At 40.3% G+C, this 18,922-nt stretch overlaps 1 protein-coding gene across 1 annotated transcript in view; it reads left to right on the plus strand.

Moving 5' to 3' along the window:
* LOC146625464 (cadherin-7-like) overlaps positions 1 to 18,922 on the plus strand; it is a 124,453-nt gene that overhangs the window by 57,790 nt on the left and 47,741 nt on the right. Inside the window, exons 4-5 of the mRNA XM_085362827.1 lie at positions 15,870 to 16,037; positions 17,906 to 18,093. Of these exons, the coding sequence (XP_085218953.1) occupies positions 15,870 to 16,037; positions 17,906 to 18,093 (356 nt within the window). The remainder of the gene's footprint in view (positions 1 to 15,869; positions 16,038 to 17,905; positions 18,094 to 18,922) is intronic.

Here is an 18,922-nt window from a genome sequence, read left to right on the forward strand (position 1 = left end):
ACATAAATACTTTGTGCTGCCAGGAGCAAAGTCCAGCACAAACGTCTGTCTCCCTCCGACTCACTCTTGGTTGCTTAGAAACCCATGATAACAACAACAGTCGGTGTCACAGACCACATGTTCTGCTCCGCACACACCCACACAACAACAACAACAGCGACGACGACAACAACGAAAACAACACAAAATAGGCCTAATCCGGACTCACACCGGACCGCTCGGGACCCTGACCCAGTCGTGGGACGCTCACCCACTCGCGCGACAAAACCCAATGAAGGGACGCTCGGGACACACACCCAGGGCGATTTCAAAACCGGACACTCACCGGACGCTTGGGACCCTTGGGCGATTTAACCAAAACCTCTTTTTCGGGACACAAACCCAGTTATCGCTCCACAAAGCAGCGAACTTCTCAACGCCTCACACAGTGGCGGAGACTGCACAACGACACGGTTATAGAGTCGGCCTCTTTAAACTTACTTGCCGTTGCTTAGAGTGTAATATCAGCCCGAATCCCGCCGACCGTCATTCATCGAGGAGAAAAGACAGACCGCGAATCCACAGGAACTTCCTGGCTGACGTCAGTCTTTCAGCGTGCCTCTCCTCCCCTCGGTGAATGCGATTCCAGGGCTCCGGCATCGAAGGACCAATTAATGATAGGTTTGTAGCTTGAACCCATCCGCTGGAACGTTGAAGACAATATAATTACACTGCTAAGCAAGACACAAATAGGCAAAGTTCTTCATGTTACTCGTGCACGGGAGAGACCGGACAGAGTGCCGTTCCTCCACTTGACCCCAGTTGCTCTCGTCCGTTCTCCCGTACCACTGTCCTTTTATTGAGGTTACATGAATATGCATAGGTTCATTAACATGTGACGTCTACATACACACAAAGAGTACCTTGCCTGTGTGTGTGTGTGTGTGTGTGTGTGTGTGTGTGTGTGTGTGTGGGGGGGGGGTACACAAGCAAACATCCTTGGTCAGGAAGAGGGTAGACCCCCCCTCATCCTAGATAACACAGTAAGGAAGTCCAGCAGTTCATTTATACACAAAAAGCACTTAGACTAAAACAGACGTAACTACGTTAATCCTACCATAAAACAATAAGAGAAGGTATGACCTCTCTCATGCTCCCAGGATGTAGGTGTGGAATGCACACCAAGCCTCTGTAGCCTGTTAAAGATCACACAACTTATCACTACACAATTGATTATACACCTCTAAGCATCTATGGTTAAATATTTCTAAGCATAAATGACAATCAACAATACAAAACCTAACAGATACAATTTAAAATTGGTTCTTTTCCAAGTTGTCTGTTATGTGAAGCATTAAAACCCCAGAGTGTGTTGTATAACGGTGTGTGTTATTTCTCCTGAATTTCACTTTTCATATATATAAAGAAAATGAGTGTTGAAGGATATATACACCTGATTTTAGCACCTAGATGCATGTTTGCAAGTTTTGCCACTTGTTATAATAAAAGTAACAGCACTCAAAATAAAAAGAAACCATTTAAAAATTCGGAGGAAATGGATAAAGTAGCTTGAACCATACGATGTGAGATAGTATGGTGACTTGTGGGGCATTTTATCCTGGGAAAGTGCAGCGGCAGCCCTCGCTACATCTTCATCGCTGGCTCATTAGCCACTGCCCTGCCGAGGCTCAGCTACTTCATGCAAAGCACTCTTGCAAGAAAACAGGAAAATATGGGCCATCCAGTAATACAGGCCTCATCCTCTGCTTCAAGAGCAACACATACACACATGCTACAATTTTATGAATGTAGTTCTAATTCATGAACTGCTGAGAGCCACTGCAATGCAGAGATTTCTGTCACTTATTTTTCACACTCTGTCAGACACAGAAATAAGAGGGATGCTCAACAAAACAAACTCCGCTGTGACCTGTAAGGTTCACTGTAAACATTCAATAAACCTAACCACCGGAAGAAAATGGAACGCTCCAGAAAAAACGAATGCATATCGCAAAAAGGAAATAACTTCACACTGTGTTGGCATTATTGATGTGATGTCTTTGGAGGAAAATATGTTGGGTGCATCAAAATTCATCAGCACATTTAGCTGTGAAGCCTGCACAGTATCGCAGAATATCCATGTTGTTTTTCACTTTCTGGAGACCTTCAACTAATGAAGCCTCCTGCTGAAGCTTTCATTAGAGAATATTTCCATGTTACCATGTTTTCGGGTGAACATTTACATGTTTTATACACTCCAAATGAAAAAAGGAAAAAGAAAAAGTCCCTCATTGATACTCTAAGCTCCAGCAGTTTCTCTGGGACTACTCTGAAGCTGCGAATCTTCAATTATAAGTGGATTTTCTCATGTTGCTTAGAAGCTAAAACTTCTGTGAGCTAATTAATCTGTTAAAATGCTGTGATCACCTTCCCTCTAGATGAGTTTTTTTAAGAACTTCTTGAATATATATTTAAGTATTTACTTAGTTCCTTACTGGTGGCATCCATAAATAAATGAATATGCTGTGTGTTTTGAATGCAATAGTTCAAATTCAGTAGTGAGCGGCACAGCTTTCAATTTTAATAGGCACTTTAAAGTAGGTAACACAGTGTAAGTAATCCCTCAGGTATAGTCTCAACATTAAAAATGTTTTGATGAATTGCAACAACCTCATTGTCTCATTCAGTTTCATTGACACGTTGCCAAAAATAAGTTTAGTTATGATTTCTGGCTCAAAGAAGCATGTAAAGCTATAAGAATAAAAATGTAAGTTAAATCAATCTAAAATGAATATTGATTATTGCCAATCTATCCATGTTCTTACAGAATTTAGGGTCACGGGGGAGGGGATGCATGCTTACGTTTACACCTATAGCCGATTTATAATCACCAATTAACCTAACGTACAGGTCTTTGCACTGTAGGAGAAAGTCAGGGTACATGAAGAGAACAAGTGCAAGAAAATGGGACAACATGCAAACTCAGTCAGCTGATAGTTTGAAAATAGAAGCTGCACTAACCACTGGTACACCATACTGGCAGCACTGATTATTGTTTCTTGAATAATCATAAAGCCTACATTAAATATCACCTTCTTTTATATCTGATTTAAGAAGATTGATGTAGCTAATATGTCTTCACAACTCTTTTTTTTAAAGCCAGATGTTACAATAAAACCTTGCCTAGCTAGCTTTGTTAGCATGCTGCATCTTTAAATGATTGTAACATTGAATGGTATGCTAATTTTGGCTAGCAAGAAACTTGAAATAAAACACCCTTACTAGAAACGTTAAACCTGCCTGTGGACCAAGTGATCCTTAACTCTGTAACATTTTAAACCAACAACTGAAACAAATGAATTACATAAATATTGATTAACAACTATTATGCATAAAACCTGTAGCTAATAAATTCCCCAGAAAATCTGTAGCTGTGGTCTCTCGAGCAGAGTAATAGTCCAAGCTTAATTCATAGTGATTTCATATTAATGGTCAATTTAAGTCCAGTATTCATCTGTGACTTACCTCCGTTTTATGTCCTCTAACTCTTGACAAAAATGCCAAGGCTAATGCCAGTGTTGCTCAGCTACTTGCTGACACTGGCTTTCTGTGTGCATTCGTATTGCAGGTTTTTAAAGCTTTTTCACTAAAACATCTGAACTGTGAAGTTGTCTGACTCTGAACTCCAAACTGCTGTTAGGAAAACATAAATAAAGAAGAAAGCTATATTCACAAGTACCTGCCAAGTGATTTTTAGGTTTAAGCATGAAAAGTTGCTTATTGCAGCTTTAAGCATAAAACTTAAAGAACAGAAAGCACACAGATAAATCCCAGGTTGGTACTCTTTCTGTAGGACAATGGCTGGTTTATTAAGCTGTCAAACAAGCATACACACACATAAGCACATACACCAAAATGTGCAGCCAGATACAGCCCTTGGGCCCCTGCCAGCACCTTGCCTTTCTGCTGCCCATCTCTGTCTGACCACGACTGATTATACTTGGCTCTCTTTTCATTCCCGCAGAAGGTGATTGGATCTCACGGTTATGAGATGCAATATTGGTGTCAGAATGGAATAGCGTGGATGGCCCTCAGAGAGGTGTGACTCCATGTGGGACTGGATGCAGGGAAGCATGAAGACATGTTCTCTTGTTTGACAGGGGTAACCTTAATAACAGCAGAGTGGAAAAAGATGACTTAAAAACTGTAACCTGTGTGTCAAGGGGGAAATCCTGCACTCTTTCATAGCAGCATTGTTGGTGTCTAGAAGTCTCTGTTGGTTTATTACACTTTCTTGCCCCCCCCCCTTATCTTCCTCCCTGAAAGAGTGCAAACACACAACTGTAATGGAGAGAAATATTAGGAAGTGCTCAGTTGACTACCTTCATCTTCATCTTCATTTAGCTACCTTTCAAGAAGAACTATCTTGGGGAAATAAAAATTCATGCTGCTAAAAAAATGCTCAGCTAGTTTACTGTAAAAAACAATCCTGCTGTGTCATCAGCTTTCAAAGCTCTACAAGCTATTTACCACGTTGTATTTATTGTGTGCATTTGTGGGTTCCCTTTGATTTATCGCTGCATAAATTTCTGCATTTATCTCCTCGATTGCTCTTATCCGTCAAAAAAAATCTGTTTTACATAAAGTGACTTGTCTGACTTCTTGTTCGTAAAGAACTTGTGAAAAGTAGATTGATTTATCATGTACTGCAGTAATATTTAAAGCTGGCACAGAACTGATGAAAATTTGACCACTTTGCCTGTGGCTGTTCAACGATCTTTGACAAAGTTCGCAAGAAGACTTGTACACATCAATGACTCTTGAATGAGACTTCGTAAGGCCTATGCCAATTAAAGTGAGAGCACACAAGTGATGTTCAGACAGTGTGCCTGCCCCATAAAGCCCTCATTATTCCCATATCATGTTTATTTTCCCCTTTTTTTAATCTAAGCTCAGTGTCCAGATCCCATACTTTCACAGCCTTGACTGATGATTTTCTTTAAGGTAAGTGGATTCTTTAAAACACAAGGTTGATATTTCAGAAGCCTTACTGGGTTATAAAAACCTGTGGACTGTGATCCTCTACAGTTGACTCTGATGTTAACCAGAGATAAGTCCATATTTAAAGCTCACTAACAACATATTTAACATATAAGGACTCCAGAATGGGATTCCTGTGGAGCTGAAGCTAGAACTAGCACGAGAAACAATTATAGCAACATGTTGACCTATTTTTTGCTTACAACATCATTAGTTTTATCACCACGTATCATAGACATAAGCACACGATGGTGTTTAACACTTGGTGGGTCCCTAGCTCCCTCTGAACATCAATATTTTAGAGTTCTGAGGGATCCCAAGGTATTAGGTAGAGTAAAAAAGTAGCATTAGTTGAAGTTAATTTAAAAATTCATGAAAAATTGGAATAACAGAATAAACTACCTGTGAGAAAAAGTATTCCCTTATAGTCTGTAGGTACCCCAGTCAGTAGAATTAAGGTTATGTAAATCTGCATACTTTATTGAGAAGCCAGCACCACAGTGAATAAAAGCAGTGTGAATAAAAGAGGAGCCTAGGAGCAGGTCATCTAGGAATGACAAGGTTAGTGGTTTGATCCCTGGTTGCTTCAGTCTGCACCCCAGAGTACCCTTGAGCAAGACAGTGATTTCGGTGCATTTATCTCAGTGGACAGAACAGTATCAAAAAGTGCTTGTATGAGTGTGTGTGAATGGTTGAATGAAACATGTTTTATAAAGTGCTTTGAGTGCTCAAGTAGGGTAGAAAAGCACTGTATAAGAACCAGTCCGTTTCCCATTCATTTTTTACACTTGCCAATCACTTTAGGTACACTTTGACGGAAGGGTGTGTTAGACCCCTTTTTGCCTTCAGAACTCCCTTAATGCTTCATGTTATTGACATCTAGTGACCGTGGAGGCCATCTGAATACTGTGAAATCACTGTCATGTTTGGGAAAACCAGTTTGAGATGATTTGAGCTTTGTCTCATGGTGTGCTCCTCTACTGGAAGCAGTAGGATAGCACACAAGGTGAGTACGCTTGGGTCTTAAAGAGATTGACATGGTCAGCAATTATACAGAGGTAGGCTACGACATTCAAAAAATACACACTAAGGTGTGTGCCCAGAAAATATCCCACAGTTAGATATCCACCACTGCAAATGCAATGAAAAGCAAGATGAATCCATGTTTTGAATCCATGTGTTATTTACAGCAAATTTTGATCCCACAATGTTGGTGAGCTTGTGCAAATTGTACCCTCAGTTTCATATCATTATGTTACAAGTGTGGCACCTGGTGTGGTCTTCTGCTGCCGAAGCCAGTCGGCTGAGAAGCTTAATGTTTTGTGCATTCAGAGATGCTCTTCTGCATATTTTAGTTTGAAGAAGTGGTCAAGGCGATAGAGCGTTTGTAACTGTGGCCCCCAGACTCTGGAACTCCCTTCCTTTGAGCCTGAGATCTGTGGACTCAGTGGTTTCATTTAAAAAACAGCTAAAAAACATCTTTTTAAACTTGCTTTTGTTTGATTTATGTTTTTATGTTTTAGCTTTTCTGTGAAGCACTTTGTGATTTTTGTCTTGAAAGGTGCTATACAAATAAAATTTCACTTACTTACTTTTATTTGAGTTATTGTTGCCTTCCTATCAGGTTATTTCTGTTCGCCTGGACGTAGTGTTTTCAGTGGGAGAAACGTCCCATTGAAAACGCTGTCCAGGTAAACAGAATCAACCTTCTGGCCATCCTGCCCTGAGCATAGCATCAGTGAGGGATTTTCTCCCAGATAACTAGCTAGCATTGGATATTTTCTCTTTTTATGACCATTCTCTGTAAACCCTAGAGATCAGCAATTTCTGAAATGCTCGGTGTCTCGTCCCACGTTCAAATTCACCTTAATCGGCTTTCTTCCCAATTCAGATTCTCAGTTCAACTTCATCAGGTTGTTTTTACTAAATGCAATGCGTTGTTGCCATGCGACTGTCTTAGTAAGCAGTTGACTGCAGTCTGTGTTGTAATAGAAGATCACTGGGTATTCATGTACAGAAACGTTTTTAAGAGCTGTATTAAAAACATTCCCCAAATGGTTTTTAAGATACATTTATTTCTGTATTTTTACAATAAAGAATCTTATACTGAAAAAAACCCAAACCACCTTGATAAGTTCAGTGTAATCAGAGGTTTCGCTGCCACATCATCACTTGTTCTGGTATGACCATGTGAGTATGAGCAGCAGATTACAGTCACAGCAAACACAAAGTTCACTTTCCTTATAAATCATCCGTAGTTGTGCCACAAACAGAAACTTTTTTTTTACTTTATTTTTTTGTAGTTTTTTTTGTTGCGTTTTGTTTTTGTGACAACACTTGTTGCAACAATGGCCGCTGGCAAACATTAAACTCCCACTTTAATGAAAGTTAGGAGGACATGCATCAACTGTGGGCCTAAAAGGCAGTCAGCCACGAAATTGATAGCGTAATTAGTGTTTGTGTTGGAGGACCAAATTGTGTGATCTTCACAAAAAAAAAGTACTAGACAATTGATAGTTGTCAAAAACTTTAAACAAGAAATACACATTTTGTTCTAGAATTGTCGTCAAAAATAATTTGCTTGCTGAGAAAATAATCTGTTAAACTGAGAGGTACTTTGCTTAAAAGTGGCCACTTCTTTGTAGTGTAACCGTATAGCAGCAAGAAGTGCGTCACAAAGTAAGCAAACTTAGTAATGTTAGGAACACAACAACAATCTTTCCTTGAGACGGGATGTATTTCTTTGATCATCTTCCAGTAATTCTGGTTTAGTTCTTTCATTTTTACCCCTGGATGACATCCAGGTGTAAAATATTCTGCTCACCTGACTGAAAGGAACCACATTGTTTGTGTTACTTATCAGTTTTTAACACATTGTCAATATCATGTATCTTATGGAATACACTGTGGCGCTGAGAGACTAGCTTTTAGACACCAACCTGGTGCTGAGTATTGTGGGATGAGCACTGTGCCTCTGTCTTTGTAAGTTACTAATTAGTCCCATTTGCAGCACACGCCTGGGCCATAGCAGAGGGTGACTTTGACAAAGTGCCTGAGTCGAACACTACACTTGCTCCACACTGCAATACTGCGCTTGCGATTAACTGGCAGAGTGCTAATAGCTGGTGGTGGGGGAAGCTGCTGGAAGGGTGGAGATGTGTGACCTGATGTTAGGTGGGTTGTATCCTTGCTCTTTTTCGTCTAACAAGTCTTTTACTTTGGTTCTTAATCCCAAATGAAATCTACAAGGTGCCCTTGGGAAAAGTACTTAATCCCAAATAGCTCCAGTAACTTCCAAGCAGTGCATAATGTCAGCAAAATACATACGTTAGTGTGCCTAAAGAGAGGATTTTGTAATATATATTGATTGATAGCTCGTAGTTTAGTTTGAAGGTGAAGCTTAAATGGTAACGCTGTTCGGGACTGTGTTCTAATTGATGGCAAGCTCAAGGAGGTTTGAACAGCTGCCCCAAAGCCCTGCGCCATACACCTCGTCGATATGGCCATTCCTTTAGAGACAATTATACATGCACATTAGCGCTGTTAAGCATGCATGCATGGTCACAAACTTAAATAGCTGGAATAACAAGAGCAGAATTCAGTTAGTAGAAAATGACAGGTGCCTGAATGAGTGGATTAATTGCATGAGGAGGGTGGGGTGTTTGAGATGTGACATAGCATGCCTCTGAGAAAGACACGAGTATGACATCTGAATACGACAGCTACTGAAGTACCAACATATGACAGACTGAGCTTTGTCTCTTCTCGGACTAAGAATCTAATTAAACCGATATGGCTCAAATAAAAGAAAAGGCCACGTTTAATCCTTGTGTACTCTGTAGCTGTGAAGTTTAGACACTGAGGTCAGTAGACGAAAGGTTTGCCGTGATCAGGCTGTGATTAAGTTATTAACATGGTCTTTTTAAAATTCTTGTGTGCTTTTCTCTGCCCTCTTCTCCGAAAAGCGCGTGTCGCTGTGGCTTTGCACGGGCTCTTTTTGTGGTGACTGCACTAAATCGGAAAACATTACAGCTGAAGGCTAGATATAAATCTGGCTGCCTCCTGCGGTTCAGGCAGGTAATATCGAGAGAGTGGGGAGTGCAATTTTTTAATTCTAATCACAAACAACACGCACGCAAACCCACACTCGATCGTGCGCACACGCAAGCACATTTCCTTTCAGCTTACAAATAAATGGCTCCTGTGCCCTGTGTGTAACTTGTTGGACATAATGACTTATTTGTGTAACACACCGGTCTATTGTACTGTGGCATCATTTGGCCCTTTCACAGTCTTGGGTACCTGGGAAGCTATAGTGACCCATGATTAGAGCATGATGTTTGAATGTCACTCAGTAATAAACTACCTAGGCTGCAGGTTTTATTCCCTGTTTGTGTGGCCTGTTTTTGTGTTATGGGATTTTTCCCTTGTAAGCTGCCTGAGGGGTTCAGCAAATCACATACTGCGCCCTTCATGTTTAAGTGTTCATCACCTTCATCAGTACCTCTCATAGCTGCACGCAGAGCCAGAGGGTTCCTCCAAAGCCTGCACTTTTATTTCCTCTTCGTAAGACAAATGTCAAGTATCTGGGCTTTAGCAGGGAGCGTGGCCCACCCGTCTGCCGCCAGTGGTGTGGAGACAGCTAGATAAATGCATGGCTACAATGCGTCTGGCTTGCACCGGAGGCAAGGAGTCACGGCGCAACGCTAGGCCGTGCCGTGATAGCGACAGAAGGATTTTAATCATCGCCTCTCCCCAGGAATGACACCAGCGCCGGATGGGGTAACAGAGATAGAGAGCGAGGGGGCTGGCACCCAGCAGACAAACAACAGCCTTGCAACAATGCCGTGTGGATTAGCAGTGTCGCTCGGTGAGAAGTATGTGTGCTTCTGGCCAGGCGGGAAGAGAAACATGTTGCTTCTTTTCTTCATTTTTTTTTTCTTCCTTCCAACTTGCTAGAATCAGGATTCACAGCATCATTAACCACAGCCAATATCTCCCAACCTCCAACAAACCAAGCTGATATTAAATAAGTGTATCAATTGTGTGTGAAGCCGATCTATGGTTTAGTGAGAACATTCATTTGTCTCACTCCTGGCTGCACAAACTTAACATCTTTTGTTCATCTTTTTTTATTTCACCTTTTAGGAGCCATCCATTGCCGCTGTTATTATAATCCGACCATTATCCAGCTTCCGTCTCAGTTTTACTTCTTGTGAATCCTTAAAGATGCCTCTTTCAGGTCTGCCCATGCATTCTACGTCTCTATGGTGATGTTATGTGGAGCAGAGGACAGAAAACTTTTGTTTGTGTCTAGCTAGTATTTAGGGAGCCTTGCTGGATTGAAGGCTTGAAGTAACCTTTCTGATGCAACTCAGTAAACAGGGTTCATAGGTGTCACTACAGCAAACACCAGAGCACTGGCGGTGCTCTTTAATTGGCTACGAGGTTACATTGTGCACGAACCAACAAAAAAGTGATGAATGGATGGATGGATGGGAAAAGAATGTGAGAGATAAACCGAACAGATGGGTGAATATCCACACACACAGAGATACAGAGATAGATGCCTAAAATCTAAGCATAAAAGCATTAGACTAAAAAAAGAAAAGAAACAAATGACACGTCTTAACTTTGTCACTGAGGCTTACCCAAAGGAGAGAAAGATAGCTCTGCTTTTTTGCAGCACTGTTCATTATTATACTGAAATGGTATGTTTTGTAGAGCAGCAGCTAAAGATTATTGTTTTATTGACTAACGTCATCCCACCGTAAGCCCTGGAGCAGGGACTTTAGAGAAAAGCAGTGGACAGCTCAGTATAATTTAGCTAACTGAGCCATTTACTTAGAGCAGCCAATAACACTTTTCTGCTGGAGGGACTGTAATGACATTAATAAAGGATGGCAGAGAAAGAAAATTAAACACTTAATAGAATTGTTTATTTTCGAGTACAGCCACGATTGACGGTCAAAAAGCATCTTTATTTTTTTCTCTTTAAGTCTTGTGACCCACTTTTCTTGATTTGTTTGTCCTTCCCCCCCTTTGTTTTTGGGCTGAGGTGAATTGTAAATTGTGTGTGTGCGCGCATGTGTGTGTACCTTTATTCTCCCGAGAACCCAAGCTGCAATCCTTCCTCGGGTTGAAGAAAGGATGAGGATTAGGTGGGGCGTGAAGTGATGAGAGTTGTAGTTTTGAGTTAGGGAGGAAAGGTTTGTGTGTATAGCATTTTATTTGATTTTAGACCTGTTTGGTCCAAAAGATGCTTTATGCTTAAAATAAACAGCACACAGTCCTCATACATAATATTTAAATGTGGCAGGGCATAATCATCTTAATGACAGCACTTTATCAGATATATGTTGGAAAGAAACATTCATAAATGTGTTCAGAATTATTAAAATAGGGAGCTGAAAAGCTGCTGAACTACAACAAAAAAGCAAATACAGCATGCATATTAACTAAATGGAACAGCTTCTTTTCACATTATTATAACATTCAGTTTGTGTTTGAACTGTTTAAATTTACACATCACTCAAACAGAGAGGAAGGTTATTAATAGTACTAATTACTAATAAAGTCATGTTTTTGGCAGTCTGATGAATATCCAATATTATAGTCTTTTTAATTCTGTTTTGGCCTCCATCCTCCAAAGGAAAACGTCTGGCTCTGTCATCTAAATGCTCGATTATGTTCACCAAATAGAGTCTTCCTTTTGGTGCAGAATAGGTAGCACACAGGAAATCAAAAAAGAAATTAATAAATAAAGGAGGGTTAATGAGGCTGTAAGAGCCTTGAACTTGTCATCACAAAAGCAGGATAAACATGGAACATACTAAAACTCTGGGCAGGCTGGCAAACCTCTGTAATCTATACAAGTGCCACCTTTCACATTACACTCTAAATGAGCCATTGTGCAAATGGAACTATTGATTAGTGCAGCTCTGAGTAAACATTGGTCCAAATCTATGTCTGTGAAATCTGCAAACTATTTTTTATGTCTAAAGACAACACCGTTCGCACCAAAGGGGACAGCATTTAATGAGCAAATGTGTGCATTTATTTCATTTTTATTTTTTATTTCAATGTCATAAAACTGAACCTCAATTGCGTGCCATTTTTGTGGGTAATTTAAAGGATTATGGGAAATTCTTCAGGTGCCAGCGCTAAGAGAGAGCACCCTCTTTAATCTGCTTCATCAGCCTGTGAATACGATAAAGCAACCAAAAATGATTCATTTATTCAGGAACTGTATGCTGTGGCTTTGTGTGGTTCTTAATGAGTAATCTTTCAGGTTCTGTAGGAATCTTTAATAAGTGCCATTTAATGAATGAAACACATTGTGTGGCAAGTCATTAACTTTGAAAGCAACAGTGATTGCTTTTGAAGGATTAGGGCACTTTTCTTTGCATTTAAATGTGTCGCGTTAATTTTTTTCTGGAATTATCATCTTTGTAGTCAGGAGATAAAGCTGAGATTAGAAAAATGCTGTTAATGAAAAGATTTCTCCATACGCTTTTTAAGAATTTGTGCTTGTGTTTAATGCTGTTGTGGTGATTAAAGTATACACCGCACAGCAGCACTAATCGCATGAGCCAGTCATTGGATGTCAGTGTTGACACATCTCTGATTTTTCTGATACAGATCAATCATGACAGGGGGACAGACAGATAATGCCTCCCCTGGCAGCAAAAATATCCCCTTGTATGTGTTTGCTTTTCTGACAGCATCTTTACATTATCCTCATCATGCTTCAGACCCCTAAACTATTTGGAGTGATGGCACATTTGAGGGCACAAAGGAGTCACAAATCATTGCCGGTGTGTAAACAAGGGACCAGTCATTATGGACAATTACTCCATGTCAAAGCATTCTCATAGTAAAGACTACATGATTGATGTGATCACTCTTTTCCAGTCTGAATTCAGCATCTATTTTAGCACGACTGGAGTCTTTTTACCAACTAACTTCAAAGCTGAAATCATTTTGAGGTTGACGTCATAGTTTGTAAGGTGGTGTATAAGTGCTTTTTATGCTTTCATGTTAAAAACACAAGCAATGGATACGAGACAATTAAAGCTTTGCATCAGAGAAAGGTTCTGAGTAAATGAATCAAAATGAACATGAATGAGAAAAAAAGGCATCAGAGATAAGCCAATTTTTGATCTGCTACTTGAAGAGTAGGTGAAGGAGTACATAACCTACTGTTACTGTTGGATGCTAAACTTTAAGCAACTGGATAAACAATCGATATACAAAAAAGCCAAATCAGTAAATGACTGTTATAGATAGCTAGATGAATAAATGTCCAGTACTGTTCTAAAGTTGTTTTTTTTTTGTGATTTAAAACGGGGTTGGGGGGGTACAGACATATACAGCACAACTGTAAACTGCAGTAGCAAAGCAAACATTGGTCACAAGGCATAGGGACAGCAAAGACAAAACACAAAAACACAAAGTCAAAACCAGTTATTGCCTCTTCCAGGGGATAACTTTGGATGAGCAGATTTTCCAAGCTTCAACAGTCGTGGGTCGAGCTTTATTTAATTTTGCTGTGGTATGTTCAAAATTAATAACACGGATAAGACATCGTATCCAGAATGATTCCATACAAATGTCAGGACTGAACCATTGCTTTGTAATAGTCTTCTTTGCGGATGTGAATCCAGCGAACAACATTTTGCATTGTATTTGTTTTAAGGAGATTTCAGAGGTATCATTAAGGAGACAAAGACCAGGATTGGGAATATGAAAAACTTCCAGCACCTCGGATAACAAAGAGTTCACAAAGACCCAAAAATTGGATACAACAGGACAGTCCCAAAACATGTGCAAAAACGTGCCTGGTGACGAATCATTGCAGATGTGACAGTGATACGTAGCATGTAGTTTCATCTGGAACCTCCTATAGGGTGTAATGTATGTTCTGTGTATGGTTTTGAAATGAATTAATTGATGTGCCAGGTTCTTAGTACTGTGCTAAAGTTTTGAGCTACCCAGCATTTCATTATATTTAGCTTTCAAAGAGCCAGACGTTACGTCCGTGTAGTCATCCAGGTCATGGTAGACTAAGGATCTCGGAAAGAAAATGACTAGACTTTCTTGAAGATGCTTCACCTCTTATCCGGGATCCTTCTTCAGTTCTAAAACCAAATGATGAAGAGTCCCAGATATTTAAACCCAGATGGGGGCTGTTTGATAAGAGGATTGTTAACCTACTATTAACCATGTCCCTCGTTGCATGAGTCAAAGTGTGGAAAAAGGCGTGGATCATTACAACCAAAGGTTTCGGGTGAAACCACCAAGATCTTGTCTCACCTTGTCATGTGACCTATTGAGGTCACCTCACTCAAGATATGACTGAAGGTCGAGACACTTGAGGCACTTCTCAAAACTGCATTGTATGTGGCTGACAGTGTCGTAAGCTGAAAAGCCAGACTTTCTTGTAATTTCAAAGCAGTCTTGAACAACAGTTCTACAGGTTTTCTGAAGGTCTTTCAAAGTTAATTTTTGGAAATTGGCTGCTTTTTCACTCATTTTCAGTCCAGTATGCTAAAAAACACAAGGTTTTTGTTTGTTAAACCACTTAACACAAACCTATGAATCATTCGAGCACAAAAAAGTCATCTAGCTCAAGGGATAAATCAGTGTTGTGTCTAAACATAACAGTAACTTAGCAAAGAGCCAATTTTAAATTGTATCTTTAGGCACTTTGTTACTAGCAGCCTGTCACAAAACACATAAATTGTTCTTATTTATTTAGTTGAATCTATGAAAAATGGCAAAGATAACACAGTTTGACAGGAATAAAATAGGATTTTTCCCCATCAAGGTAATTCCTAAACAGCTATTAGCTGAAAACTTGGCATATCTCAGCATGCTGTGCCCTTGTTTGAGGAAAATAGACAAGGAAAAAGGAAAGAGTGGCAGGCCTAAACAACCATTTACAGCACATAGACTGTATCTTAAATTTATGTCTCTATGAATTAGGAAAAATACAACAAAGACCTGACACATACATACTGTCCTTCTCTGAAACCTCATCAGAAATGGTGTGAGGGGAAGGGTGGCCTTTAAGAAGCCATCCTTAAGAAAGTGAAACAAGAAGAAAAGGCTGAAGTAAGCCAAATCACACAAGAACTGGACTGAAAATCTGTGTCAACAGGTCATTTGGAGTGATGAATCCGAATTTGAAATTTCTAGTTAAATCATTAGCAATATGGATGAGGTCAAGAAAGAGGTACAACAATGAGTGTCTACAGCCATCTGCAAAAGGAGGGTGGAGCGTCTGTTATGGTCTGGGGCTACATTTCAGCCAGTTGGGTCAGAGATCCGATCAAAATTGATGGAATGATGAACATGGAAAAGTACCGTCAAATTTTGATCCACCATGCAATACCATCTGGATTGGCAACAGCTTCATATTTCAGCATGACAACGATCCCAACCCAAAGACATTGCCAATACAGTAAAATCAGTCAGGGATTGGCCTCCCCGGACCTCAACACTATTGAAGCGGTGTGGGATCATCTTGACCAAGAACAGAACAAAAGGGCAACATCCAAAGATGATCCAAACTCTGTTTTTTGCCTCATATGTTGTATTCTATTTATGTTTGCATGTTTCATTAAAGCACTCCACCTTTATCCCATTTCCCTTACAAAGTATAAACAACTATAACTATAACTATTCTAACTATAAGTACTATATTTGAAATATTTGAAACCCTTCAGCTTAAACTGAGTTGGGGTTTTGGTTTTTTTTTGCTCAAACTTGACAGGCAGTTCTGGTGAAAATGAGACAAAGTGTTATATATACAAACTTGGAAACGCCCTCTCTGGTTCTTTCATCAGGTGTCATCCGAACAGCTCTGCCAAACATGGACCGGGAGACGAGGGATCAATATGTTCTCGTCATCCAGGCCAAAGACATGGTTGGCCAAATGGGTGGCCTCTCCGGCACCACCTCTGTAACGGTCACGCTCACAGATGTCAATGACAACCCGCCTCGGTTCGCTCACAGTAAGACTCTTTTCCTGATTGTCCTTACTGGGTTGATTAAGCTTATAGCCTAAATGCCATATTCAACAGCTACTCAGCAATCAGAATATAACCGGCTCCTTTCTTTCTTTCTTTTTTCCCCTCCTGGCTGAATGAAGCGTTAAAGAGCTATCATTATTACTGAAAAACTTCTTGAACTTAGAGAACCAAATGAGGGCATACTTTGTAATGTATGCAATGAATGCAGCGGTGCAAAAGGCTGGGTTGTTGTTTCACCCTTGGAAAAAAAAAATCATTTGAATTTATTACAGTTGCTGTAACAACAAGCCGTAACGAGATTTCTTTTCTTTTTCCACAATGTGTGGTAAAATAAAGTTGGATAGAAAATACTCAGACCTCTTACAAGCAAAACACACTCATTAAACTTCATCTCACGAGTTTCCAATGTTATTTTTAAAATCTTTCTTACCCTAGTGTCTCTTCATATTTCCAACTTGTATTTTCAGCAAACATTTGGACTTTTAATGCCAAATTAAAAACCAACCTTCCTGCGAGGTGTGCACCTCTCTGCCTTATTCTTCATCAGAGCTGGTGTTTGCTTCAGTGTTGGATACCAGGATCAATCAGACTGCCTTTTTTTTTCTCTTTTTTTGTTGTCAGCCTATTTCACGGGCTGCTAATGGGTTCCAGGCCGAGCTTTAGGATTCAAAGGCATGCAGCGCTTCTCATGATAATCTGAAGCGCCAGCAATCGGTTTACTGCTGATAGCCCAACCGCTGTCTGGCTGGTGCTCTCACCACTGGACTGCCATGAAGCCGAGTCAATTTGCTGGTCCCTGGGGGGAAAGAAAGGTTCAAGTTTGCACAACAAGTCATCAGTGTCGTTTTAACCCAGTGCTGTCACGCAGAGAAGAAAGAGACTTTGGAGTTCTCGATTTTGCTCCAGCAGTTGAGCTCACGGGGTCATGGGTCAGAATCGATACGCCATCATGGAGCATCGGAGCTGATAGAGTCCAAGAGCAATAGCTAGTCCAAGGGGAAAGACACCAAGGTTAGCTGCGTGAGAGGACAAGCTTTGGGAGAGGAAAGGGCAGGAGGTAGGTGAAGGGGCAGTACAGAGGGAGGAAAGCAATTTTTTGGTCTTTTAAAGAGCTGCTGCTCCACGGCAAATTAAAAAGCCATTATAAAGATTACATGGCAGCAAACAATGTCAGGGAGATTAGCATTTAGACGGAGGCTGAGGGAGACACTGTGAGGAACACAGAAAGGTCTGGTAATGAGCTCTGCCATGGTGATTGGGGAGATTATGATTATGAATATGATTCCCTTCTTTATTCTCATAAGAGTACTTTAAATCTAGAGGGTCACACAAAAGCTCAGGGAACACAATGGAGAGTTTTGGAGTAATAGAATCTTTGAGTGGACATTTCATTTCACAAAAAAATGTACCACAGAAATCTTAGCGTGACTCCAGTTTTCTTTCTTTTTTTTATTACTTTCTCTTTTTTGCATTTGGGAGGATAACCTGTTACATTCAGACAGCCTTTTGAAAGTTTTGTGTTTTGCAGATGATATTGTTACAGAACCCGAATTTAAAGGACAGGGAAATATAAAATTAGCCTTTGACGTTTTTGATTGCATATTTTAATTTTCCATTGCTTTTCTCCGCAGTCTATTCAGAGCGCCACCATGAAGTTGAAACAAAACGCTTTATTTCATGTGTGCGACTGCTGCTGCCTGTCTGTTTTATGTAACATGAATTCATCGAGGAGACACACAGTCAAATCAAAGCTGAAGGGCTACAGCACGAGCCATAGCTGCTCGAAAGCGAATTGGCGGTGAAATAAGCACATCCATTACCAGCATCCACTCCTGTCCTTCTCTTTCCAGAGAACTATCAGTACACGGTGCTCGAGTCCCTGCTGGTGCAATCTGTTGTGGCCAGAATAAAAGCGGTGGATGCTGATATAGGCTCCAACGCAGAGATGGACTACAGGATCATGGACGGTGATGGGCCCGGCATGTTCAACATAACGACAGATGAGGACACACAAGATGGGGTCATAATGCTGCTGAAGGTACAGCTTGAACAACAGCCTGGTTTTATTACTTAAGAGCTTATTCAGGAACCCAACTCAGTCAGCTTGTGAATAGAACTGCTGAACCAAGACTTGTTTATACCAAGACTTTGTAACCACAAAGGGTCCTGAACCTTCACTCTTGAAAATCAGTGAGACAGGTTAACATTTTAGGGCTTTGTACCCAAGCTGGTGAGACACTGAAAGCTGCCTGGAATCCAGATTGGAGTGGTGTGGGTATACAAGCAGTGTGCAAACCAATCTATTTTCTCTCTTTTTTCCCCATGCAACTATTTAACATTTAATTAATAAACATTTAGATGAAGTGGGAGAGAAACTTTATTTTATATTGTTAACACATAAGCCACCTGCTGCTTTAAGTATTTACTAAAACTTTACTGATCTCCAGCAAAAAATAGTCCCAAACAGCTGAAATATTTCACTTCTAAAAGCTGCACCGTCCAGCTGTTCAAGTTTTGTGTTCTTTTTTACGTTTAGCATCCTCGGTAGGACTTCGGAGCTAAGTGGCTGTAGGACTGTTAAGTGTTATGAGACAAGCTTAGGCTGAGTTGGCATCAGTCAACACAACAGTTGCCAGCTAGAAGAAAAAAAAGAATAAAGCCAGATGTTTCCTTTAATTAATTAAATGCACCCGTGTCACAGATGAATCACGCGTTTCTGAAAACAGTGATATGAAATTCTACTACCACACACATGGTGATGCAATATTTTTATATAAGAATAATGACGTGCCACTGAATCTCAGTGCATTGTGGTCTGTTTGTGCCAGACAGCAAACACTTGTTTTATGAAGGATATTAGGATAAGT

The sequence above is a fragment of the Diplotaxodon limnothrissa genome, linkage group LG9 (assembly GCF_057381915.1).
Source record: "Diplotaxodon limnothrissa isolate DT_005_m linkage group LG9, D_limnothrissa_male_GT1.1, whole genome shotgun sequence".
In the NCBI taxonomy this organism is placed as follows: Eukaryota; Metazoa; Chordata; class Actinopteri; order Cichliformes; family Cichlidae; genus Diplotaxodon; species Diplotaxodon limnothrissa.